A 27,964-nucleotide genomic window follows, 5' to 3' on the forward strand; every position below is an offset into this window, starting at 1 on the left:
GAATACAAATGTATGAACCTATACCTCTCTTATCCTTGTTATACCATTTTATTCAAATTAATGATTTACATTGTGGCTGTATAAGATCTTAAGACAACATAGTGATGTCTAAACAATGTAAAGGAGCATCCAAACTGTGTTAAAGATGCACTATGTCACTTTTATGGTGAAAGTTTACCAATATTTCTTGTCATAAAGATGTTGTTGCTTTGCCTGGAAAGATACGCTAAGTCATTAAACTTAGCGTATCTATTTTGTCGCCTATTTATTCAGCTGCAGGTTTTCAAGTGCTTAAAACTTACCCTAAAAAAACATGTACTTATATCTTGACCTGCCTGATTCCACAAGTTGAATGCCGTACAGTGGAACATCTCCAGGCAAAGCAATAACCTCTCCCTGGAGCTGAGCGGTGTGCAGACCCTCCACAAAAAAGTGTACACTGTGAATCAGAAAATCAGAGCAGTATGAATTGCCATTTTAAGTGACACAATGCACGTTTGGGCCGCGCTGCAGCAATAAACAGTTACGACAGTCGGGGCCGCTGCTGATGGGGCCCCTGAGCAGTGCCTGTCCCTTTAAACGCTCCTATTCCAATTAAAGCGAGGTCCCGCCTCTGGAGCAGCGTCCCATGAGTCATAAAGTTTGTTGTCCTGCCCAGAGTCAGGATCGACTGAGAAAACTTTTTTTTTTCCTCCTCCATAGTGAGCTGCGGAGATTTCTTTTGCGAAGTGTGATTTTTTTTTTCCTCTGCAACGCATCACAGACCAGAGCCGGGCAAAGTCTGCGGGAGCCCTTTTGCCCAACTGTTTTGTACGTTTTTGTCCTTTTGCTTTACTTTTTCGTGTGTGTGTGTGTGTGTGTGTGTGTGGGGGGGGGGTGAAAAAAAGACTCACGAAAACAGATTCCACAGTGGAGTTGTAGATATGAGCTTTGTTACCATCACAGTTATTATGCCTGCAAGAAGCCCGAGGAAAGCGCTGTCCTTTGCCGGATACTTTGACAGCTAACACACTTTGGAACGTACAAATTCCTTTACATTGGACAGTTTAGTATGAGCCCGTGTAACTTGTATTGATCGGCGTCAAAAGTTTTTGTCCGGTGCGTAAAAGTGCTCCCGAGATCCCTTCTGAGCGCAGCAACTTTTGAGAAGCGCACGGGCTGACACACGGGTCCTGGCGCAATGGAACCGGGCCAGCAGCACAACAACCCCCCGGCCGGACACCAGATTGTCCACGTACGGGGCGACTCCGAGACGGACCTGGAAGCGCTCTTCAATGCCGTTATGAACCCCAAAAACGTCATCCTGCCGCCCTCTGTGCCGATGAGGATGAGGAAACTGCCAGACTCTTTCTTCAAACCTCCAGAACCAAAGTCCCATTCCAGACAAGTAAGGCCGCCTGTCACCCCTCTTTTCCCCCCTCCAAGAAATCTGTGTAGCTGTAGGCCTTCCCCGAGCGTGCGTGGGGCCCGGGCCCTGGGCCTGGCCTGCCCTGCGCCCGGGCCTCTTTAGGAGCACTGAGGGGGACGTTTTTTGTGGAGATATGTATGATATTCATTTTTTACACATGGAAATTGTTTTAAGATGGCTAATCCGAAAATAAAGTAACACTAAAGAGCTAAAATATTCTCTGTTAGTTACACATTTAAGCCTTGGATACATGTGTTCTCATCCGTATTTGCGGAGTGGTTGTTATGTGAAGAAAATATCCAATGTTATCTAATTTAATGTTAAATGTTTAGAGCTAAACCTTGTATCTGCAGAAGCTCTCTGCACAGATTTTTCATAAGCAGCTTGTCTTGTTGGCCGACATGTTGACATGGACGTACTTTTAGAAACAAGAAAAAAGAGTGTATAATACTTTGTAACTTCTTGTATTCCTCCACCCTGTTGTCTTAACCCAGAACTGTTGTGTGAGCGTTAGTTTGGTGCGCATGCGCAGTTAAGACGTGTATTCTATCAGGTCAGGGCATTATCCAGAATCAAAACAACTTTCTAATTGATTGACATACCCCAAATATATTGGCTTTTTGCATAATATAAAGCCTATTGTTTATCACTAATGTTACATGGGGCACATTTATGATAAGCACTTTCACAATGATGAGGATTTCATAAACTTTAGCCACGTAGAGCAGGACGTCCTCTTGTCTTGTTTTAATATGTATTCTTTCCCCAGGCCAGCACTGATGCAGGGAGTGGTGCCTCCCTGACCCCCCACCATGTGCGGGCTCACTCGTCCCCAGCATCCCTGCAGCTCGGGGCAGTCTCCGCAGGCTCTCTGTCTGGGATGGTCTCAGCAGGTGCCTCACCTCAACACCTTCGTCAGTCCTCTTATGAGATCCCTGATGACGTGCCTCTGCCCCCCGGCTGGGAGATGGCCAAGACACCCTCAGGACAGAGATACTTCCTCAAGTAAGTCCAAGGAGCAACACGGTGTCCACAACTGCCTATGATAGCAGTTAAGTGTGACTTAACATTAAATATACAACAATAAACTTTTTCTCTCAACTGATAAGATCTGATGAAAGTCACTTTCCTGGGACTCGACCTCATGGAGTGCCCAGCATGTCTGCTGCAGCCCAGATTCCTAAAGACTATTGTGCTGCACACAAGTCAGTTCCTATTTTCCTGTGCATACATATAGCATACATGTTAAAGTGTCGATCCCTTGAGAAGTCCCAAGTTAGTCGTAATGAGTGTGGGTTGTATACTGCTCTTCTGTTCAGGGAGCACTGTGGAGACATTAATTTGCAACTTGTTACAGTGTGCAACAATGGCTAGTGTCTTCTAAAAGAGACAATTGTGATGCTGGAAAAGTAGGTTTGGTGGGCCCAACAAACAACAGAAGTCTTTTTGGAGGTTCTGCTGTATATAGTGTTCCTTTCTTAGGCTCACGTTTCGGCTAAAACAATGGACCACTGTCACTCCTCCAGACCGTAAAGGACACAAGTCTGCAGATCTCCTGATCTCCTAATTCTTATAGTTGGTGGTAGCACATGGAAAACTATACTTCTCTACCACAGACCTTGAATTAGCTTTGGTAACCTTCCTATGAAAACATTTTCACCTGATTTGGAGCTTTTGCGTGCAAGTCTAGTCCTTTAAAGTCAAATGTTGTCAAAAGTTGCTTTATGAACAGCATGTTTGTCTCAAATTTGCTGGGATCAAACAGAACTTTCAGCACCAGATGTTTGAAGGCTTCACATCTGGAGAACATCTGGACCATGTTGGAAAACTTTTAAAAAGTCCAAAAAGGTGTGTTTTGTCTGTGTTCTGAGGCAGGCTTCTAGACCAGGTTCAGTTCCAAAGTTCCACAGTTCCACAATTTAAAGTTCTCAATTCAATTAATTTTGGTTAAAAAGGTTCGATACCTGCCTGGCACTTTCTATCTTAGCTCTATCAACTGAACAGTCCACATACTTTCAGCTTTAGTTGCTTATTTGAAACATTGCCCATAATGCCATTACCAATCAGGACCAACTGGCACGTGCATGCGGCTCACAAATCCCTATAGTCTCTGTCGAAGTAAGAAAAAACTTGAGCAGACTGTGTCCATACGGCGCACATCAAAGCTGGAGATATTTGATCTGGAATAAAGGTGGCCTCTGCCGGGCGATCTGCTGAAAAAGACACTCCCCTATATATAAACACACCCGTCTGACCAAGTAGTGCTGCCGAAGGAGTGAAGCCAAGCGCGAGAGTGTGTGTGGGTGGTTGCTCGGCCGGGTGGGGGAGGAGAGAGAGCGCCGAGCAGTTAGCAGGGGCTTAGCCGAGGCTCACATTTCACTCAGGTGACCGCTAGCTGTTGTGCATTGATACATAAACTAATAGGGAAAAGTTTTGGCAATCTTCTATTTCCTGTTGTTGATAGAGCAGCTTTAGAGTTTGTCCCGTGAGTTCAGTCAGTCGCCCCGCACATGCCACTGTCCCACTCCCCACAAACGCTCAGTTGTGGTCCGAACGGGGACGTAGGTCTGTGATCAGAATCAGAAAAAGGTTGATCGCCATTGTCGCCGAACACAAACATCTGAACTTGTCTCGGCGTTGGGTGCGACGTCAAACAACGAGTGATGGAATAATAATGATAGCGACATCTATAGAGTCGAATGTGGCATGCATAAATTAAGAATGTGCTAATAAAATGAGATGAAAAGTGAACTTGTCTCGGTATTTACGCGGATATATACACAAAATGGTGCCTTTTGTGTGAATGGAGTGAAATGGCAGCTGTGTGGACATGTCAAGTCTAGAGCCACAAGGGGCGCAGGCAACTTGGATTGATCCTCCCTTTGTCCCACTTGTAAAACAGTGATCTTCATTCACACCACAGGCCAGTTGAGTCTCATGTGAGCATCAGAAAAGACTGTTGATGAGATGAGGCTTTGGAAAAGGATGACGCAAGGAATATATTATACTTTGGCGGTGATATTTCTCTGCTGCTTCAAGCTAACGTGTGCTAAAAGGTCATTGTTGTGTGAGGTTCGCTTTATTTTTCAGTTTGTGTCCAATTAACATTTGAAATAATGTGTTGTTCTCTTTAGCGTTTTCCCTTGCCTTGTCATGTGCAGGCAAGGTTTAAATTATAATTAGTCGGATTTTGGTGTATTTTAATATGTTTTTCCCTTTGCAATTCGACTTCAGTATGTGTACAAACCCAAAAAAGTGCTACTGAAAATCTGGGTGCAATTAGAAAAGATAATATTGATATATGCAGACTTCGCATATTGTAAGTAATCGTACTTAATTATACTAAAGTAACACCCGACCCTAAACTGATGCTTGAAGAACACCAAATAGTGTAATGACCTCTCCTCCTCTTTTCACACAGTTTGCCCTGGCTGCCTTTGATTTATGGCACCGGGGCAGGAGGTTGGGTCACCTTGCCTGCTGCTCCGGCGGGGGCAGGGCCAGTCTCCGGGGCTGGGTCATAAACTAATGAAGGTTTCTAATTTAGACACACTGGTGAGCTAGGAGAGGTAATCACTGTTTCCGACCGCTTATTAAATGCAGCTTTGAATGAGTTTTTAGTCCGTGGGAAGTCGGCCCTGAGCAGAGAGGGGCGACCAGCGGGAGGGGGCTGTCTCTGGCCTCAGGGGCAGGTAGAGCTCAGGGGCCACAGACACTTTGTCTTTTCTCAATTGGATTTTAAGCTGTGGGGATAAGTGTGGTTTCCCGTAGATTAGTCACTTGTGGCTAATAGCTGCATTTTGCTCAAATAATTATCTATTTTTATGAAGAAAATTCTGAACAAGGGCGGCATGATTTTGGAAAAAAATCAATTTTTCTGACTTTTGCTCTTAGATTTATGTTTAAAAAGCACACTTCTGTTCAGAGGGCACATCCAGGAGCATCAACATTTGACAGAATCCCATACATTTCAGAACATGTTTGTAGAATGTATAAACTACAAGTGCAACATGATGTTTCTGTAAAAAGGCTGGATATTTAGTTCCTTTGAAGAGGACAGTTTTTACCTGAACAACTGCGGTGTTTGATAATTGTGCTCATTTTTGCAGCTCTATTCTGAAGATGAAAGTTGTTTAAACTGTACATTTAACTACACGTGATATTGTCAACTAAAGATAAAAGGAGGCACCTCGTCAGACGTCTTAACTTGACGACCCACACACTGTGAGCACGAGCGCGCTGTGGATATTGATTGATTTTGATCAGATCATTAATTTGGTTCCAAACAAACTCTTGAAGCGGTTGAAGCGAGAGGAGGTCCCTGTGGCCCCCGTCACAAACGGTGCTGGGAACCTTCACTCGTGCCTGTGCGAAACCCTCATTTAGAGAAACTTTGTGTTTGACAAACTTTTGGTTTATTGACCACACACAGACAAGAGCCTTCCTGTTCCACTGGGTCCTGTCAGCTCAGTACACAAGTGGGACTGTGAGAAAGTCAGACGGCTGTTTGCTGAAGACTTGATGTACCACCTCTGTTTCAGACATCAATGCACTCTCTGTCAGGGATTCTCCACTGAGGTGCTGATTCTGGACAACTGGACCGTCTCTGATTGTTTTCTGCCAGCAATATTTGCATTTGATCAACCCAATGCAATGTGTAATCCAGATGTTTTAGGGACACCTTAATTGCATTACCTTGCTGGTGTTAGATCAAATTATCTTATATTAATCATCACAAAGTTGACATTACATAAGTTAAATGTGGATCTCGTGGCATCAACACAACTTTAAACAACAATTGGAAAATGGGTAAACTTAAGGCAAACAACCATGACCCATTTCAACCAATGTAGAGTTTAAGAATTAGCACTTTTATTTTTTCCCGCTTCAAAATTTGGAGACACTGTGGTTTTGAAATGTGTATTTTTTTTTTTTTTTTGTGTTTTCTTTTTAATTCCCCTGTATCTCAATTCTTTGGAAGTGGAGTTGTGAAATCCCACTCCTATGCTTCATTAGTGCTTGTTGTGATAAACACTACTTCAAAAGGAAACTCACAGCTACAATGGGGTCAGAAAGGTTGCCTCAATAATCTCTCTTGATGATGTCCTGCTGATAGAGGGGCAGCCAGGCATCCCAGGTCCACCAGGGCGGAGGTGCTCACCCTTGTCCTGAAGCCTGATTACATCTTGTCCCGCTTGCTTCTTCTTGGTTACCAACTTCCCAGCACTTTAGTTCAGGCTACTCCCAGTTCTGGGTGAGGTGCTGTGGCCTGAGGATTGCACTGACAGCTCATCTGAGAGTGTGTGTTTTATGACTGGAGCAAAACCAACAGATTCACTCCTTTAAGTGTTGCACCACAGCCACATGTGTTCTTTAAAAACACCAGTTCCAGTTAGAAGGGGGCGATATGGATTTGTATAACTGGAACTGGTGTGGATCTCGATATGTCAACCCAACTGAATTGTGTTACCTTCAAGAGTATCATTTTCTACACGTATTCGTAATTTTTTGCATAATGCATATTTGTTTTTTCCCTCTTAAATTTGCTATTTTTGCTGCATTTTTGTTTATTATTGCATTATTTTTGCATATCTTCAGCATTCAACATTTCCCAAATTATCAAAAATATTGATATTCTGCCCTCTAGAAATCAATATTCAGGATAAAAACATTGTTACATTAGTGGTCAATTGGTGGTCAAAGTAATGGTTGTAGTAGTAGCTATTGTTTGCGTAATATTCATAGTAATATAAGTCGTGGTTATGACAATATTTATGTACATTTTACCCATCTTTTAAAATTCAAGTTGTGATTGTACTTTTTAGATAGATTATTGTTAAATTGTACAAGGCCTGTCTGTAATCCCTTTAAACACACTACAAATCGTGCACTCAAGTTTACCCTTGTTGTTTTTCTCCTCACTGTAAAACACAGGAACAATAAACACCAACATGATAATTGAACTATCATTCAGGCAAACGTCAGGAGGGGGAGGGATCAACAACCCTGTGCGCGGTTACACAGACAAACACCGCAGTCGTAATAATAAATATTGAAAGGTTGAAGCTAATTCCATTTTTTGGAATTACGTACTTCTTGGCTTTAGTTAAACCCATGTGCCCTCAAAAATAATGCCCGGGTTAAAACACTTTTTCTGTTTTTACTATTTATTTTTTGAACATAAAACAACTAAAACAAACACACACATACAAACTAACTTTTTCTTATCATGGAGACGGTGGGTCATCCAGACCTGAAGACAGCATGAGGGCTGTACTGCATATCTTGCCTTCAAGCTTGTAGTGGTTTACATAATTCCCAGTTATACATACATACAAATGTATTCTCTGCGTTGACCCATCCTTCAACCAGTGCCGCTGTTGCAGCCTGTCATGAGCAGTGAGCTGCAGCAGCGCTCAGGGGCCTCCGCCAGATCTTGAGCTCGGCATCACGTAGCTTATTGTCCATGTTTTGGATTGATGAGGGAAACCAAAGTGCCGGAGGACAGACATAGGGACAACGCACAAAGCCTGGGAGCTGAACCCGCAATCTTTTTTTTTGCTATAGAACGTGAGTGCTAGCCACACCACTCTGCCACCATGACGCCAAATTAGATTAGATTTTTCTTGCTGATGTGACCATCTCCATTTATAAAAGCTTGGGACTGGCATGAGAGGTGTGGCTTGGACAAAGGGGGAAGTTTGTGTGTCCTCAGTGTTCCAAAAAATATAACAATTATTAAAACATGTTTAGTGGCTCCACATAACTTTTTAATTTGTTTTGTTTGTTGTAGCCAAATAAAACAAGTTAAAGGCTAAATAGGACATAGGTGTGTAAGCGCTTTCACTTTTTGTATTTTTCTTATATTTAACCCCCAAACCTGTAGTTTCTGTCAGTGTGAGCAGGTCTATATTGTTGACATCTGAAAGCACATTCCCCTTATGCCAGAAAAAATAGAAAAGTTTGTCAACAGAGTAACCGAAGCCCCATAGAGCTGGACGTTGGGGGTTGGTCCCTGTTAGCTCGCCGTGCTCATGTAAAGCTAACACGGAGCACTTGTGCCATAGAGGTTGCAGATCATCAGCAATTCCTCGGAACAACTGTTGGCCTCCAGCCGTCCCCAACAGTTGCCATGACATTGTTTTGTTTTATGTTTCGCCTACAGGAAGCACTGACCATATATGGGGACCGTGGGGCAAGTGAATGGATTATCTTTTAGCTTTAACACTGGTGATAAATGACCAGCCCTTGGTAACTCATTGACCAGTTGTAGCGCACACATTGTGGATCCCATGTGAACACTAAACTGACTTTATCGCATGCTTTTGATAAACCGCTCTTTGAAAACAGCAGATTTGTTTACAGCTGCTTGATATAAAAGCGCAGAGCCTATTTAAGTGTCATGTGATGGGGAATTCAATATCGTTGCATTGATTAGTGTTGGACCGAGCACATCCGGCAACAAGACACGGAGCTTGAAAACATCTTTTTACCGCATTTGTGTTTAGTTCTTTGTACCAGGGTGTGCAGGCCTTTATACGATAAGCCCTCCCTTTTCTTATCCCAGCTCTCCAAAATAAATGTCATAGTTTCCAGAGTGGGACAGAGGCAACTTAAGGGGGCTGGGTGGAGCGTAACATTACCACAGCAACTTGTGCAGCCAATAGAATGTCAGAGGGATTGCTTCCGTGGATATTTTCCTTTTTTTCCCCTCTTTTCTTTATAGTTTGTCTCACACCGCTTTCTCTCTGACCCCTTTTTTCTTAAAGGGGGCCTCTCCAGTCTGAGCAGCCTCCAACTATTTTGCTTGGTTTTGTGGTGTTTGTGTGAGCGCCGAGGGGAGGGGGGAGGGGCTAGGGGGATTTGGCAACTCCTTTGATCAGTAAAGCATAAACAAGAGGAGGGCTTCAAAATGGGTTGCATTGTGTGAGAGGGGGGGTGCTGAGTCAGGCCCTCGCTCTCTCGCTCTCTCGCTCGCTCTCTCGCTCGCTCGCTCACCGGCGGCCTGGGACAGGGAGCAGACAGGCAGGGCTGGGATTACAACACAGGCCAAAGAGAAAGCCGGGAACTCGTACTTTAGCCAGCTGTTCCCAAATCTGGAGGTGCTTTTGGATCAAATGTAAAGTATTAGGCCGTGGAGCTCGTATTAGGCTCTGTCAAGATATAATAATATTCCGATGAACAATGCCAAAATGTCCTTTGACCCATTCATGATCTTATACAAAACTATTATTGTGAGCTGTTTCTCTTCAAAATACTTTATGTGAAGCCATTTGCAACCTGTCATATTTTTTTCACTCTATCTTCGCTAACAAAGCAGTGGGTTTCGAGGTTCAGCTGCGCATTAACCTCTGATTTAGGGGATCTTGTTAGTCCACATCTCTGCCCCCTGTGAGAACCTGTTTACAACTTTTGCGCCGTACTGTACCTCAATGTCAGAACGACTTGACAGCCATTTTTGATTTGGTCAAAGAGTGGCTTTAAAGGGGATAGTTCAGAAAACAAAACACAGAATAAAACTAGTTGAATGGTTTTTTTGGGGTTGTAGCTCTGTCTGCGCCTTTGTCAAGCAGGTGAAAGCTTTGTAAATGTGGCGCCAGATTGTTAAAGGGCCTGACACTCCACTGTGTTGGGGCCGCTTCCAGGAAAGAGGACCCCCTGCGCTGAGCCCTGGGACTGACCCTCCCTCAATAGTCAGGGTCCCACTCGGGGACAGGAGGGCTTCCTGTATTAGCTTTCCATCTTAATCAAGCAAGTACCAACAAAGCACTAATTATCAATGCCTCCGTACAATGGCACTGTGTACTGCCCATTCTCTCGGATTTGGCTCCTGGCCCAATAAACAAAGAAGTAAAACACATGGTAACTCATGGTGTGACCAGTTGCTTTGTAGCCAATTGGTGTATCTTTAAACATGAATTATCAATTTTTGGGGCTTAACTTGGATTTAGACTACCGAAATTAGCTAACGTTATTGGTCAATAGTTAATAAACAGTTACCTGCAGCTCTATCTTGATTTAGCACAGCGGCTCTTTAACCTTTTCACACCAAGTACTACCAAAGATAATATTTGACTTTCTGTGTGCGACCACTTTTAAACATGGTCTAAAACATGACTTTTCTTGGTCTAAATTGGCACTAAATGAGTATAAAACAGGACCACACAATTGCAATACTAGTTCTAAACGTGCAGTAACCCAACACCCAATTCAATCACATTTAAATCCAGTAAATATTAGAACTCATGAGGGCTCTGAGTACCGCCTGAAGGAGCCCACGTGCACACAGTTTGAGAAACACTGTAGTATTCATTCACAGTAATAAACAATGACTTTAAAACAACTTTTTCAGATCACATCACAACCAATCGGCTCTCATCCCAAAATGTAACATAGCAGTGTGTCAAACTATTGGGTTTGCGTTCAATATCAGAGCACAAATGGTCAGAAACACCTAAATTAGAACAAAAGTACTAAGCAGTTGGGCACAAGTTATACGGGTAAAATATCAGTAATATTTAGGGAGTTGTGTTAGAAAGAGCATCTGGTTTGTGCGCTGAAATAAAAGCATTGCTACATTATATTCTTGCATAAACAGATGCTAGTCATCATTTACAAAAAGCAACTGTTATTGTCAAATCGCTGTTGTTGTTGTTGTTGTTTTTGTTGTCATCGTCACGTGACCTATGGTTTTGTTTCTTTTTTTCCTCCACATTGATTTGACTCAGAGTTTGAACCCGCTGCTGCCTCTTCACACGGCAACGGGAGATGTTTTCATACTGAAGTGCTTATTGTTCTCTCTTGTCTCTCCGCAGTCATATTGAACAGACTACCACTTGGCAGGACCCCCGTAAGGCCCTGCTCCAGTTGAACCAGCCCGCCCCGGCCAGCACTGTGCCAGTCCAGCAGCAGAACCTCATGAACCCAGCCACCGGTATGCAATGCTTCACTTGAAATTCAATATTTACTCGATACTCACAGTTTGAAGCATTTATATTATGACTGCGCGATGTACAAAGATGGCGCTGTCCTATGGATTTTCACAAAAAAAATAACAAAATATTCAGAATGATATTTCACGGTTCAATGTTAATCGTATTTACCTTCAATATTAATCGTATGTACCTTTTCTTTGCACTAGTTTTGTGTTGTACAATACAATCTGAGCTTTGGAGCGTTGAATAAGTAACCTTTATGACAAATGACAGATGCTAAGCAATGATTAAATGTGTTTAATTTGGCTTTGCATTTGTTGCAGCTCATGTTTTTCAAAGTTATTGTACATTTAGAAAAGCTTTTAGTGGGATTCTTCAGCTTTAGTCTTGTTGTGTCAGTGTAACTATGATCGTATTTTCATATATATGTCAAACTTCAACATGTGTTATTGTGACAGGCCCACTATACTATACAAATACAGAGATTATGTTGTGTATAGATGAATGTAATTTAACTAAATACTGTCCCAATAAAGTGCTATTGATTTCCATGTTACATCCTACTTCTTATTTGTTCATATTGATTGTTTGCAAATTGTCACCCTCCAAATGACATCACACTTTAAGCTGTACTGTGTGCTGTCATTTTGATGCAACACCGAGTGCAATGGAAGTGTAGAGTCAAGTCCAGTCTAGTTGCAACCTGCCATGTCGATGGTGAAGCTGTGTTTTGTCACTGCAGTTTGGAATTTGCCCTAGGTGAGGTAGCGCCAAAGTAGAACGTGACGAGTCCTGTCTGACATGTTTGGGAGCTCTCTGACTCATGGGTAGGATTTACAAATGAAGTATCACTGGATCCTAAAATTGACACTGGTCTGTTTGGTAACAAATTTTGAAGATTAAGATTATTATCATTTTCAACATTTTCACATTCATAAATCTTATCTTTAGCAACGCTCTGCCCAGCGTCAAGTGTGAAATGTCAAAATTGTTCCGCAAAACATTTCTGCAACAGTAGTTTCATTTTTTGTGCACAGGTCCTCTTCCTGACGGCTGGGAACAGGCCATCACATCTGAGGGCGAGATCTATTACATTAACCACAAGAACAAGACCACCTCCTGGCTGGACCCGCGACTCGACCCCCGCTTTGGTGAGAACACGGGCCTTTATACACATGTATCGTGAATGAAACAATGACTGTAGCTCTTGGAAAATCAGTGGATGAGGTAGAAGGTTCTGTGCTGTACAGATGAAAACATTTATGCCACAATAAAAGAACATTTGGTTCCTGGGACAGCTGTTCATGTTTCCCACAAAACTGCGTTCTACAATGTCCATGTTTGCTGCTTTAATACGGTTCTACTGCACTGTTTTGTTGTGACTAGCCACACAAGTGGTCATTGAAAACAAAACTGTACCCCCCTAGTCTGAAAAGCAGCACCTAACCTTTTGTCAGCCATTTTAGTGTTGAAGCAACAGCTGAGTTGGTCATTAATGCCCCAGGCTGAGCTAAAGGTCGTCGCCACACTTTACTCTGTTGTGCTTGATGGGTAAATTAGTGACTGGTTAAGTAGCTCTGTTGGATTTTTTTTTTTTAAATACAGACTTTACTAATACCACTTTGGGCTAAACAGATTTCAATGGCGAGGGCTCCGGTTAGCGTCACTCTGAAAAATGAAAACTAAAAGCATGTACAATCGGCTCCTCCCCTCTGGGGCCAGCGCTCCCCTGAAAAAGAGAATCTAAATCTCAGTGTATTGCAATAGCATTCCTCTGGGACGCCGCTTGTGATATCACACACAGGTTGTTGTACTAAGGTCTGCATGCATGTAGCTTAGTTCTTTTGACCTCTGACAGCTAACTTCAAAACAAAGTAAAGTGAAGCAGATGGAGAACGCTGGCCGTTTGAACGCACAAGGCTGCAGGCCAATGCATGTAAACAGGGTCTTTGTACACGTGTAACATGAAGCAAACCAAGAATCTCATAACAGACAACAATATACAGTAAATGTACCCTTTACGTTACTCAAACTTAATTATAGTTCATGGGTAAATTCACTCTTACATTATACTTCATATTTATTCATTCAACTTATGTCTTAGTGAGTGAAAATTGTGTTTCACTCACATAAATTTATATCACAAATTAGTTCAGAGCAAAAACACCCTCAAGCTCTTTAGTAGTTTTTTTTTTTTTTCACACCTCATTCAAACTTTTGTACTCAAGTTAGAATAGAAAACTGTACGTTCTAATCATCTATCTACGGTAATTATTTTCCCCCCAAATGAAGACAGAGACTTACATTCTTCTGTGTCAGTTTGTACTTTATGAACCATACTTTTGCATAATTATGTTATTTAGAGATTTGTGCCAAGAATTGCTTTCCCTGCTGCTGATAGGCGGCCTTCTCTAGTCTTAAGCCAGCTCCTTTGATAATGGCGTCTAATTTGAGCCTTGAGAAGAAAAGCAGCGGAGCGCCTGTAGCTCTGCATGCTGTTGCGGCTATAGCTCTCTCTCCCCTTTGCGTGAGGCCCAAGGAAAGGCACTGCAACCTCATTTCTCTGTTGCTCCAGACAGACTTGAATCTCTGCCAGCCCTCTTTATTCTGCGGTCCAACTCTTAATCTGTTCCAGACCTTTTCAGTCAAAGAACTCCAATGTGAGCGAAAGGAGGAGGGGGTGGGGCTAGCGATAGGCGAGGTAAAAGGGGAAAGAAAAGAAAATGCAGGAACAAGGGGGAAAATGGCACAGGATAAGCACACATCCTCTCTAAGGATACAGACAAAGTGACAAGAAGCGCTGTAGTTAATAGCCTTCCACATTTATACAAGTCTTTGAAAATGTGTGAAAATGAAAAATTACATATAAAAAGGCTCTTTTACTGCCCAACTTAAGCACTTTTTGTAGTAATTCTTCCTGTATTCTTCTAGAGCAATGTTTCTTAAACTGCGGGTGTTTGTTTTATTAGAGACATTAGAGACAGGGTGGTGTTGTACATTTAAATTATAGTTTTACACAAATCAATTAGGTATTTGTGGAGAAAACGTTTAAAAATCTGAAGAAAATGACAGGAACCTAAAATAGGTGCTATTCAGTGATAATATTTGTTACAATTTTTTCAGCTGAATTCAAAATATATTTATCTCAAGTTGTACCACCTGTCACGGGCAGTTTAAGTGTCTTGCCCAAGTACACAACAGCATTCACCAGTGGGTCTAACCGCTTTACCAACGATGTTTATGCTGGAATTCACAGCGCCGACTTTATGATCCAAGGATGAGCTCTTATCCATGGATTGTTGTCATTACAGACCTGATTTAGTCTCATTTTAGACCATTTTTAGCTGTAATTTGGGTTTGATTTTGTCTGGGTTTAGATCTGGCGGTGCTGGTATTTTAGATGGTGTTTGGCGCGAAAAGTTTGAGAACCACTAGCTCTTCTAGCACGAAACCGAGGCTGTAATGTACTTCAACGTCACTTCCCTCCGTTAACACCCCTGATATCTTCTGTCCTGAGGTGCTTTGTTTTAAAACGGCTGGCAGCCTGATGGCCCTGATAAGGTCTTAGTTGTGTTAGCTTGTTTTGTCCTATGTCTGCGTGAAGAAGACAAAAGGCAGACGGCATTAACACGTCTCGTATCTTTTGCCCACCAGCTATCACCACCCGTATGTACTGTACTGCTGACGTATACCAAACACACACAAGTCCTTTTAGACGGCCTATCTCTGTGGCCCTGGTGTGAACCTGGCCCTCACTACCATTTCACCACGCACTGATAATGCTTCTTGCACGAGAATATAGTTTGATTCCATAAATAAACAGTATTATGTATTGCATTTCCGTACAGTTCAAGGAAACACGCACAGCAGTTTTCTTTGGTCATATCTGAGCATGACTTTGTTATAGTTGCGTAATATTTTGCATGAGAAAATTAGAAACATACTTTTCACAAGGCAGGTGTGTGGGAGGAATGACTTGTTGAAACAAAATGTACAAAATGTCTTCCCCCGGCTGTGCAATCTTTTTGTTATCAATTCTGTAACATTGGTGTGAAAAAAAGAAAGTGATGTATTTTAAATGTATAGTGCTTGCTTATTACAATAACAATATATATAACTGGGAAACTGCGGACGCTCTTTGACATTGTAATTCTTATTCTATTCCCTCGTCCTGTTCCTCTTATAACTGTTGAGTTGCTGGCCGCTGACATGTACAGCCAGGCATAGCTAATGCAACTCCCAACAACAGTGCGGCCACAAAGAGCCGCAGTGTCTGCCACAGATAAGTCCCACGGAGAAGTACCACTCTCGCCCATGAAGTATGCGTGTGGGAGAGCTGGTGGGAGAGCGAGTGGGTGCTGGGGTGGGGTGGAGTGGCTGCGGGGGGAAGGACAGGACAGAGTTTGGGACGGGGCGGAGCTTACCAGAGTTTCCAGGGGAGAGTCTAGAGCCCAGTGTTCATTCAGCTCCGCAGATAGTGTAAACACGCAGTGATTGAATGGTGATGAGAAAGGTGCCGGGACAGGCAGAGGCAACCCTGCATAAAAATCACCCTCAGTCGAGGCCTTTGTTTTGGTTGGGGCTCCGAGCGCATAAGCAAACAAGGGTCCTCATTGGTCCTGTAATGTTACACCCCTCATGGTCAAACGCATAGTTCCTTTAGTGATCAAAAGTCTGACCTAGTTTGCATGCATAGTACATTGTTGGGGTGCTTTATGCTCATGTTTATTAGATCTCTCCCTCCATCAGACCAAACAGAAGAAAAAAACAATGATGGAACTGAAGAAACAGCTGTGTTTTTCAAAGACACTGTGTAAACATGGCCATTCTGGTGTAACTGTAACCATATTTACATGAGCAAACTTTGTTACCAGACGTTTGTTCTCCCTTTTTCCTTCTACAATTGCTAGATTGTACCTTGATATAACAAAAGATGCATTTATTTCACATACACAAAATGGGTTGTTTTTTAAATATGGGAAAATATTGCAAAGTATGATTGTTGTTGGATATAGTCATGTATTGTTGTTTCTCTCATTAATTTGGCACGAATGAACCCAGTCGAGGAGGCAGTCAGTCTAGTGGATAATCTGTGATTTGTTTTGAAGGAAACCAGCCACACAATGAAAGGATAAGTCGTGACTGATGCAATGTACAAAACTAACAAAGCCTGTCTTAGTCAGGCAGTGGGAGGGGATCAGGTCTTACAGGAAGAGTGCTGTTTTACGCTCTCAGCCGGTAGTAACCTGTGTAGTAACCATGGTAACCTGTGTTGGGACATCCCTCGTGCTCAACCTGATGCACTGGCTCTACTTTAACCTTTGACCAAGTGCCCACAAGTCACTTTGTAAAGCACTGTTAAGTATATATATATATATATATATATATATATATATATATATATATATACTTAACAGTGCTTTACTTACATATATATATATATATATATATATATATATATATATATATATATATATATATATATATATATATATATATATATATATATTGATAATATCACAATTTTTGTTTTTTAGATATGTAAAATTTGAGTATTCATTATAAGATAAGATAAGATAATCCTTTATTGTCCCACATGGGGAAATTCCATTGATATAGTCTATATTTAAAATGATTGAGGGTTAAAGTGATATTTCTGTTCTTTTGTGGTTAATTTTAATCATATGATCCACTCATGAATTTAATGTTACTATTCCATCATCTGAATATTGTTATTGAAATAATACAAATATGTTTTGAGAGATTGATCTTTGTCAATATTGCCCACTGCTAGATGGAACATATATAATGTCATCATTTACATTTAGATCATCAGTAGTAAAGATTGTGTCAACCACAACCTCTAACCAGTTATTATTATAATTTTATATATTTTTTACAATGCAAGAGCGATGAGTTACAGAGCATGAACAGCTTTAACGTAAATGATTATATTTTGTTGCAGGTCTGAACCAGCAGAGAATTTCCCAGAGCGCCCCAGTGAAGCCGACAGGCCCGCTCCCGCCCCACAGTGCAGTGATGGGAGGAAACAATCAACTGAGACTGCAGCAGATCGAGAAGGAGAGACTCCGACTGAAGCAACAAGAGCTGCTCCGACAGAGGCCCCAGGTCAGAAATCACTCACAAACCTCAAAACCCGACTCTCAAATGTAATTGAACAATGTTTATGTAAAAACACACTGGATGAGTCATGGTTCTTTGGTAGAGTCGTGAATCAAGCTTTACTTTGATGCAGATTTATCGTAGCTCTGCCCTGCAATGAAGTCCTCTTAGTCATCTGTGGTAACTTTATCACTTCCTAACTGCGATGTGTCACCGTCCCGCCCACACTAAGTCCAGTACAGCGGTTTACTCAAGACCGTGTCACAACTGCAAGAAGAGCGCTTTATGGTTATGAATGAGGCTGCCACAGACTTTGTTTACCATGCCATTCACGCGAGTCGTTAGAAGTTCACAGTGGAGGAAGTGAGTGCACGCCACTGGTAGAAAGTCGGATTCAAAATGATGCTTTGCACAGTTCATTTGTCCACACTTTAGTTTAGCTGTTGTTTTTTAAGTGATCTAGTGACGTGAAGGCATCTCAGAACAATTTCTCTGTCTGAGCCACACAATGCACAAAGTAGTTCTTCAAGGTCAAATATAAAAGTATAAATTGCAAAAACTCAAACTCTGCAGGCTCAACAAAATATGGTCACAATAGTAAGTAATAAAGTATGAATCAATAAGTTCAAATGGTTGATATAAAGTCGAGGCAAAATTACAGTTGATGACTCCCCAAAGTTGACTTATTATTTAATGTTGTGGCCGTGGATCCTGTTTCTTATACAGTAATTAGTGACTAAGCTGGCCTCGGTGCACCCACCTAATGATAGTTTTCTCAGAATGGAAGAGTAGCTGATCCATCTGACATTTGAGGTCACTGTGCCATGAAGCTGGCTGCTGGCTGATCTGAACTATTTTCATAATTCTGTTTTACAAAGCGAACATTTCTAAATCTATCTGACGCAGACAGACTACTACAGTGACCCTTGGAGAAAATTGCACTTATATTATCCCGGCTGTGAGCTTGTGAAGGGAGTTCATCTTCAGGCCAAGAGAAGCCACACCCAAATCTTTTCCACATGGCAGAAGTGCAATGAAGAACGGATGGCAACTTTGCTGGCTCGCAGTACATATCACAATGTCATGAACGCTGACAGATTGTTTACAGTAGATACCGCACACGTCTCAAATCTGCTGCAAAACTGTGAAAAAGAAACTACTACTACTACTTTTCCCCGCAATCTTAATAGACGACGGTTAAACATCGAAAATGTCACATGATCTTAATTGTTGTCAGTAACTACAAATGTCCCGTTGTTTCACCTTCGCGTTCAAGGACTCAAGCGGAAAGAGGCAAAAAAAAACATGACTTCATATCCTCAGCCTTATCAGATAGGGCATGTGTAGGGAACAATTGTCTCCTGTAGTGGCCGGCCTCTCGTGTAATCCGACACCATGTATGGACTGGGAGAAGCGCAAATATGTCCAAGATGGCAATGTGTAGAATCCTCTGCAATGACGCTATTTTAACCACCGTATTTGTGAATTCATGCTCAGCTATTTACATTTTGAAGCGTATGACAGCGCTGACTGTTTTGTGTTGTCTTAGGAATTGGCTTTAAGAAATCAACTCCCCATGGATCAAGATGGCGGCAGTAACCCGGTGTCTTCCCCGATGGCCCAGGACACCAGGACCATGACGGCCAACAGCTCCGACCCATTCCTCAACAGGTTGGTTTGGTTCACACGAGCAGGAGGTCGAAGTCGCGCCGCATAAACAAAATGGAAACCCCCTGGAACCAGAGCCGAGCCGCTCAATGGGCGTCAGGTTACCGGCTACAAGTAACACTATTGACTTTTTTTTTAACCTTGAGCGAATTTGTTCCTAGATCTCCTCGGTTCACGCTTGTCAAAATCATTCTGCAAGCTGACCAGGAGCTTCTGTTTAGAAGATCTAATTTTCAAGTCTTAACACCTTTCACATGGGGTTGACTCACTTAGCTGTGATTGTTGCTCACGGGCGACCTCTGCTGGACATCTTGTGTAACAAACGAGAAATATAAGAAATGATAGTGGCGAAATCACCTCGACAGCTAATGCATAGCTTTAGCTTTGTTACGTCGTTACGTGGACTGAAGGAGATGGCACTGAATGGCCAGGAAGACATTGAAGCATGTGGTCCAGTTACCAGACAGGATAACCCAATCTCCCCTCCTCCCCTGCGCCCTCACAATGGCCTCTTTCTTCTGCCTCGCGATACACTGCCTACATATTTTTCCTCTGCTAATCACTATAGGCCTGTCGAATGTCCTCCAGTCGGTTCTTTTGTCGGTTCATATTGGACATTTTATTCCTGTGCTTTATCTGCTAGGTTAAATGCTTATATTTGACACAACTATTTGTGAAATGTCTGTCCTTGGGAGATTCAGACCATGTTGGTACATTTCTACCAACTCGCACTAATACCGAATTTTCCGGACTATAAATCACACGTTTTTTCATAGTTTTGGCCGGGATGCGACATGTACTTATATTTATACTTATATACTTGTACTTATGCTTATAACTCCATCCATATGACTGCTGTAAATATTATTACTATTAATATTATTTGTATCTTATTTATTTTATTTTTATTTATTCATTTATTTTATTCCTTATTAAGAATATAAGAGGTTTTGTCTATAAGAGTTTTGTTTATAAGAGTGTTTCTATTAAGAGTGTTTTTTTTTTTAAGCTTTCTATATCTGCTCTTTTACTTCTGTACATACTTGCGTTGCAACACCGAAATTTCCCCATTGTGTGGACAAATAAAGGCTTATCTTATCTTACACTCGGGAGTAACTTATATGTGATATTATTTGTTCTTTTCACACTTGCAACCGCATTTCATACTCCAGTGTGACTTAGAAATGTTCTTTTCTTTTCTATTATGCATTTTTTTGTCTTATACTCCGGTGCGACTTATAGTCCGGAAATTACGGTAGTTTTGCTTCGTCGATATGGTTTTAGCTGGTTAAATTCAACGTGATTACAATCTCTTCACTTTTTGATTGTTGTTTTAAGCAACATTTAACATTTTATTTTGTGTTTTCCAGTGGAACTTATCACTCCAGAGACGAGAGCACGGACAGCGGCCTGAGTATGAGCAGCTACAGCGTCCCGCGCACTCCAGATGACTTCCTCAACAGTGTGGATGAGATGGACACAGGTGACCTTAACATAGACTTTAATATCGTTGAGGAAGTGGGTGATTATTGTACAGAATTTGAGCCAGGATCTTGGTCAGAAGAACTTCGCTGAATGATTAACGGCTTTTAGAAGATACCGCATTGGCCTTGTATGATGTGTTTAGAGTTTGGAGGTGGTCAATATATCAACATTTTGATTATTATGTGAATGTTGTTATTGAAGATATGCATTTTGTATAGTTTGTGGAAAAAAATGCTATAAAAGGAGCAGATTAAATGGAAAAAGGAAATGGGGAAAAAAGTATGTTGTAAACTTTCAATTAAGGGTTTATGGTGACATTTCTGCACTTTTTGTGATTTATTTTACTGACGATTGTCCAATAATGTAATTATGTTATAACACATTTCTGTTCTATTGACATAATATGAACTGAATACCTTTATCAATATACTCTTAAGAGATTATTTATTTGTCAATATCACCCTGCCCTATTAGAGTTGCTATTATTGCTACTGTGCATTAATTTTGTTCTGCAGTGTCAGGTCGAATTGGATAATTGCCTGATGCTTTCATAAGAAAATCATTTGAATTCACATGTTGTTTCACATTCTTGCACATACACTTACATGCTTATTAAATAAACTAAACTGTTTGTTTGTTTCGTCACCAGGAGAACCTCAGCAGACCTCCATGGCATCCCAGCCCAGCCGCTTCCCCGATTACCTGGACGCCATCCCGGGCACGGATGTGGACCTGGGCACCCTGGAGAGCGAGAGCATGGCCGTGGAGGGCGAGGAGCTGATGCCCAGTCTGCAGGAGGCGCTGAGCTCTGACATCTTCAACGACATGGAGTCCGTTCTGACGGGCAAGATCGACAAAGAGAGCTTCCTCACATGGTTATAGAGGACTTGACCGTACAACATGAACTGCTGCTTGCTCTGATCTGGAAGGATTCACAGAAGCTTCTTTCTCGAGACATTTCAGCAAGCCTTTTTGGACTTCTATCTTGTATATCAACTTTTTCTTTTTTTTTAAGGCAGTATTCCTCTTGTTTTTGTTCTTCTTTTCTCACGGTGTTATCTCTTTATTTTGTCTGTGTCTTCAAGGCTGGCCCATGAACAGACAATTATAAACAAGGGTCCCCTGCATGTTCACTAAAGTCTGCCATGGAATCTTGGGCATCTCTTCCAGGAGTCTCCCTCTGTCACTGAGGAGAGCATGTACTCTGCAAGAAAATTAACCTTTGTTTTTGATGTCTTTTTGCTTTGAGTGGAAAAACTATGACCATTTAACATATGCCAATGTTTTTGAATACATTTTCTACAGAGATATGTTTTGAACAAGCCTGAAAACCAAACATGATGTATTTGCTGAAAGAACAATACTGATTTGGAGTAAATAGCAGGCCCGGTTTGAACATATTGAAGGGTGGCAGGTTGGAGTCTGGGGACCGATTGCATTGCTGCTTGGCTGTGCCAGCAATTCTATGTGAAACCTATTGTTAGATCAAGTGCCTTTAGTTGTATTTTTTTGAGACGCGAGCGTAATGAACAAATATACATTTTCTTTGTAGCAAACATTACGCATTCATGATCTTCAGATACACTTTTATTCACATTATCACAGAAATTAACACATTTAAGCAGCTTGGGTTGAGAAAATCTCAACCCTAGTTCGTTTTTATATACATTAAGATTTATTTCAAAAGTTGTTCTTTTGTCTCTTACTTTATTTTTAGGTTACTAAATACATGTATGTATCATAGTATAGATCAAATGGCATCAGCTTTTCTTTATTTGCCTTTAGAGTAAATGATGCATTTTAACTGAATCAACTGCATCACAGCCTGTGGAGGTGGTTGATCAGTTTTGGCTCTTAAACTCCTATTGTCTGATTTTATTGTATACATTTTAGTGTTTTTTTTGTTGTTGTTGTTTTTTTGTTGATTACATGCAGCTTTTACTCTTTCTTTCTTAAAGATTTTGTAACATTAACCAAAAAAATATTTTTAGGCAAAGCCAGCCTTGCTTGATTGAAACCTTGTGATAGTAAAGAAGTGTGGGCTCAGATGTGCTGTGCTGTGATGAACCGAGGGCTTTATAGGCAGCAACTATGACAGGCTGTAGCAGGTTGGAACGTTTCTGAAGGCATTGAAGGGCAAAAGGCCAAGGTTTATTTGTGTGAAATATCTTAGGAAAAAGAAAAAAAAAGAAACAATCATGTCCAAGTTTGTTGTGAGAGATTCCAAAGATGTTTTGATGCTAACAATTTTACATTTTCTGGTTTTGTTGTAATCAGCCACTGTTTCGAACAACATAATATAAGCTAATGAGACACATGTAGGTTTCTTGTGTTAAGTGACATGTCTGAATAGAGAGGTGGCTTCTATCCTTTGAGGGTTGTTTTGAGTGATTAAAGTGACACTTTTTTAAAAGCAGTGATTTTGAAATGAACGCTACTGTTTACATTCTCTGAGAGCATTTCTACAGCCACAGCAGACACAAACCAGAGACTGTTCCTCACATTGTTTATCATGTTTACACTACTGCAGTAAGTTTCACTTTTGAGAAGTTAAAAAAGGCAATTATTGATTTTAAGAACTTGAACATGTATTATGTTAGACCTGACAACATGAGCATTTTAACACAAGTTACACTAGCATCTTGATCAATTAGAAGATTGTAGTTTTGGATGGTTAAACAGTGTTCTAAAGAACAATACAACCAGTTGAAACACTACACTTGGCTTGTACTGCATTTTACAGTACAGACACATTTTGTCACCAGCCTGATTTTATTTAATTGTTTGGCTTATTTAGTGTGTTATTGTCAGAGTATATTAGTTGTTGACTGTTATTAGCAGTAGGACTAATCACAAGGTAATGGCTTTTGTATTCAGAGATTTCTAAATGCACATGAAATGAATTTATATTCGGTAATGATCTGTTCTTTTCATAGATTTGTGCATGTTTTAGAACAATACATTCTGTTACAATATCTTTACATGATAATTGGCCTGAAATAAAGTATATACTTTGTGGTAAAAGTTCTGTACATGTTTTTTTTTTTTTTTTTTAATTAAACATGTAAAATAGATGGATAGGCTTCTTTATCCTTTATCATTACGAATGCGCATTATGAATGCGATAAAATGCCCAGGGTGGATGAATGTGGTGAAATTAGAAAAAATAATGAGTTCACAACAGCAGTTGCCTCAAAGGGCGACAGTGAAACAACAGATTATAGGAAAATATAGTAAATGTCCCAACTTCCCCTTGTCTTTAGACTCTCCTTCTCAGCAAGGAACAACTACAAAACCCTTGGGGAGAATCACAGTGAAGGAGAGATGGGGACAAATGCCATAAAATGGGGAAAATTAAATGCCTATGGAAATATTAAATGCCATGGGAAATATTAAATGCCTAGGGGGTTGAAAAACTGAGAAGGGATGAATGTGACTAATGTGATTAAGTGCAATTAAATGCACAGGTAGGACGAATGCAATGAGATGCCCAGGGGGGACAATTGTGATGAAATGCCAGAGGGAGGAATTTGACGAAATGCCCAGGGCGGTAGAATGAAGTCGGGACGAGCATGAAATGGAGGATGAAATGCCTGTGTTGAATGAAATGCCCGGGTCTGGACGAAATGACCGGGCTTGGATAAAATGCCCGGGTCTGGATGAAATGCCCGGGTCTGGATGAAATGCCCGGGCCTGGACGAAATGCCCGAGTCTGGACGAAATGCCCGGGCCGGGACGAAATGCCCAGATCAGGGTGAAATGCCCTGATCAGGGTGAAATGCCCGGGTCTGGATGAAATGCCTGGGTCTGGACTTAATGCCTGGTCTGGACGAAATGCCTGGTCTGGATTAAATGCCTGGTCTGGATGAAATGCCTGGGCCGGGGCGAAATGCCCGGATCAGGGTGAAATGCCCAGGTGTGGACGAAATGCCCGGGTCTGGATCAAATGCCTGGGGCGGGACGAAATGCCTGGATCAAAGTGAAATGCCCGGATCAGGGTGAAATGCCCGGGTGTGTACCAATTGCCCGGGTCTGGACGAAATGCCCGGGCCGGGACGAAATGCCCGGATCAGGGTGAAATGCTCGGATCAGGGTGAAATGCCCAGGTGTGGACGAAATGCCTGGTCTGGACAAAATACCTGGGCCATGGGATGAAATGCCCGGGTCTGGGCGAAATGCCCGGGCCGGGATGAAATGCTCGAATCAGGGTGAAATGCCCGGATCAGGGTGAAATGCCCGGGTGCGTGTGGACGAAATGCCTAGTCTGGACGAAATGCCTGGGCCATGGGATGAAATGCCCGGGCCTGGACTAAATGCCTCATGGAGATGAAACGATCAGGAGACTGAAGGCAAAGGCCCAGAGGGTGGAATATGATGACATGCAATGAAATGCCCAGGGAGGAAGAATCAGTGACAAGCCGATGGGGGACGGTTTGCAATGAACTAATATGTGCACTTGCATCTCCTCTGGGACCAAAGCTCTCCTGAAAATCAGATTCTAAATTTCTATCCCGGTTAAATGAAATATTTAATAAATACAATAAATGAATGGGTTGACACGATGAGTTTTATGATTGCATTTATCTCAATACTGAGCTAAACAAGATGGATTATGGTCCCAGAAGGGCATGCGACTGGGCAGGATGTACATTTATCTTCTTCAAGAGGAAATCCTGGTGGTCTCTCAAACAAAAGATAAGTCCCAGATGTCCTTTGTGGAAAGTAACACACAACATAGCCAGGGCTGCACAGGAAGTGGTTTGTTGGGCACTGGACACAAAAGTGGGCATCATCAGGCTCGGAAACATCTGAAATGATTCATGGATATTATATTTTAGCTTCTAAAAGCAAAGAACAGCCATAACATATTATGTTTCATAACTACATGGATATATAGGAATACTTGGACAGGAATAAAGAGTTTGATGTGTTCAAATCAGTTTTATTATCTACATAGTGTCATATAATTCGTTATTAAATAGTACAGGGCAATTTTAGTACAGATTGAAAGCATTAGGACATCACACATCAGACATTATTGTGCTTGTGTTAGCAAAATACCCCTCTATGTAAATACGAGGCCAAAGAATGGTGAAGAGGCGACAGGATTGCCAGTATTACAGCTTACTTTGATATCACAGTGTTGTTTTTCAACCTACTTTAATTAGATTAAGAAGTAGAAGAGTTAGATTACTGCATAATAAAATAACAATACATTGTTTGGGGGAAAATACAAGCCTTTAAATAATTAAACAGGAAAAGTACTAGACAGAACACAAATACAATGCACAACATTGGAATATATAAGATCAGATTATAATGTACATGTTACTCTCGTTATATTAAAAACAGAAGTCTCATTTTATGTATGACTTCCCAGAATCTCGTCTAGGTTTATATCTTTCATCCAGTCATCGTTGCCCGACCCAGATTTGAGCAGTGAGTCTATGAAGTCCGAGTCCGTGTTGATGCCTGGGACTGTATTGTCGCCTTCAGGTAAGAAATCAAAGGTTAACTGGTTTCCACGGCTACTTTGAAAGCTACTCGAACCAGAACCCGGCTCTCCGAATCCCCCCGCTGGGACCCTCTGCTCCGGAGAGGCCTGGTTCAGCGTAGACTGGCACATGATTGGCTGGTTTGGCCTTGGGTTAATGTCCCTTAAGGTGGGGTTGTGTCGCAACATTCCCATTTCCGATGCCACCTGACTCGGGGCTCCCAAATGCCGCTGTTGGTATGGGAGATTAGGCATGTCCAGTTGGGCATGGTTTGGGTTGGGAAGTCGCCTCATCCCAGCAGTCACTTGCTTGTTTGCTGACCCCCACCCAATATTGACGTTGGACATTAAAGCGCCCTGTCCTGGGTGTAGCTCAGGTCTCCCATGTGGGACACTGTTCAGTCCAAAAGAATTTGCTTGTGAATTCATTCCCAAAAAGTGGGGCTTGTTTTGACTGTTGTTGGGCTGAAATGGGCTGAGGCATGAGCTGGGGAGATGGCTGCTGAAGCGCTCATCTGATGGGGCGGGGCTCATCTTTGGGGCGCTTGTGATTTGACAGGATATGGACTGCAGGTCACCATTGCTGGTCTGCTGTGTGGAGGCGGGACCTGGACACAACAAACAAACCACAGTTTGAGATAACCCCGGGAGATAGTGTTATTGTTTGTATAATTGTAGAAAAAGTGTTGAACCTGTGAAGAGATTTCCTCTGTGAAGTCCCAGCATGCTCCTGGGCTGTTTGTACTCAGGGGGAGGTCTGGTCAGGTGACGGCTGAACTGTTCATGCGCACTATCTTTTTCCTAAAGAGAAAGAGTAAATAGTGATGCAAAACAAGTTTACTGTCTGTATGTGTTTAAAAGCTATACATGTATTATTATTTGTAAGTATCTGTTTGTACTGTACAGCACTTTGGGAGCGATGGGATGCTGTAAAAAACAACAACAAGTCAAATAAACTTGAACATAGTGGTTCTACTGTCTGTAGCTTATAGCAGTACATTTCAAATGTGACTGAATCTAAAAAGTACTGGAATACTGCCATGTGAGGGAAACACGCTCAAATGTGTGCTGTGATTGGTCATTTTAAATTCCCTTTTGAGCAAACATTTTACTTCTTCCAAAATAACTAATCTAGGTATTATATTTGTTATTGTTTATTTAACCAGGAAAGTGCTTCTGAGATTTAGAATCTCTTTTTCAGGGGAGTCTTGGCCCCCGAGGGGAGGAGCCCATTGTACATGTTTTTAGTGAATAATAGACATTCGGCAAATTGTAGAGGGTTGGAATTGAACCCATGACTCATGTGCAACGCTCTTATCTACTGCAGCTGGAACATTTTTGCTTTACTTTTTAAATCCTGAAAATAAAACCCTTTGTGCCATTTTGGACAAACATTTGTAGCGCGTGGGTGATTCTTTCCCCTTTGCACATGTTGATGAATGAAAAGGGTCAAACTGAACTTACCATGGCGATGGAGAGCGGCGGAGGCAGTGGTCTCTGCATGGCCTGGCCCTTCACGGGACCCTTCTGTTGGCTGTTGGGGACTGGGGGCCGGGGCTGGGTCAAGGTTCCCAAAACTCCTAAACTACCGTTCACGTGTTGCTTTGGACACGGAGGACCCGCCTGATGAGACACAAGATCAAGAGTTACATTGACTTTATAAATGACCTGAAAGTGTGTTAAAAGTATGAGTAAAAACAGTGTAAAACAGAAGATAGTATTTAAATGACTAAAGTTTACTGTGATACATGTATTTGTGATTTTTTTTTTTAAAGTGAGAAATCAATTGCCCTTGCATTTATAATAAGAGGTGGAAAGTAACTAATCAGGCCAACAAATACACGCTACTGT

The 27,964-nt window shown here is 41.7% G+C and overlaps 2 protein-coding genes across 2 annotated transcripts in view; one reads left to right on the forward strand and one right to left on the reverse strand.

Moving 5' to 3' along the window:
* The first annotated feature begins 1,155 nt into the window (after window positions 1-1,155).
* On the forward strand, window positions 1,156-22,815 carry yap1 (Yes1 associated transcriptional regulator). The gene is made up of 8 exons (XM_072453101.1): window positions 1,156-1,387; window positions 2,178-2,413; window positions 11,224-11,342; window positions 12,381-12,494; window positions 17,309-17,472; window positions 19,016-19,137; window positions 20,505-20,617; window positions 21,269-22,815. Exons 1-8 carry the CDS (start codon window positions 1,181-1,183, stop codon window positions 21,499-21,501), a joined length of 1,308 nt encoding a protein of 435 aa, XP_072309202.1. The 5' UTR covers window positions 1,156-1,180; the 3' UTR covers window positions 21,502-22,815.
* A 3,020-nt stretch (window positions 22,816-25,835) lies between these two features.
* The window catches only part of maml2 (mastermind like transcriptional coactivator 2), a 35,519-nt gene continuing 33,390 nt past the window's right edge, over window positions 25,836-27,964 (reverse strand). The window contains exons 3-5 of the mRNA XM_072453114.1: window positions 27,578-27,736; window positions 26,806-26,914; window positions 25,836-26,721 (exon numbers count right to left, since the gene is read on the reverse strand). Coding sequence (XP_072309215.1) covers window positions 25,982-26,721; window positions 26,806-26,914; window positions 27,578-27,736 — 1,008 coding nt within the window. The 3' untranslated portion in view covers window positions 25,836-25,981. The remainder of the gene's footprint in view (window positions 26,722-26,805; window positions 26,915-27,577; window positions 27,737-27,964) is intronic.

This window comes from Eucyclogobius newberryi, unplaced genomic scaffold, assembly GCF_026437365.1.
Source record: "Eucyclogobius newberryi isolate DKJ021-1_F unplaced genomic scaffold, fEucNew1.0.hap1 SCAF_10, whole genome shotgun sequence".
Classification (NCBI taxonomy): Eukaryota; Metazoa; Chordata; class Actinopteri; order Gobiiformes; family Gobiidae; genus Eucyclogobius; species Eucyclogobius newberryi.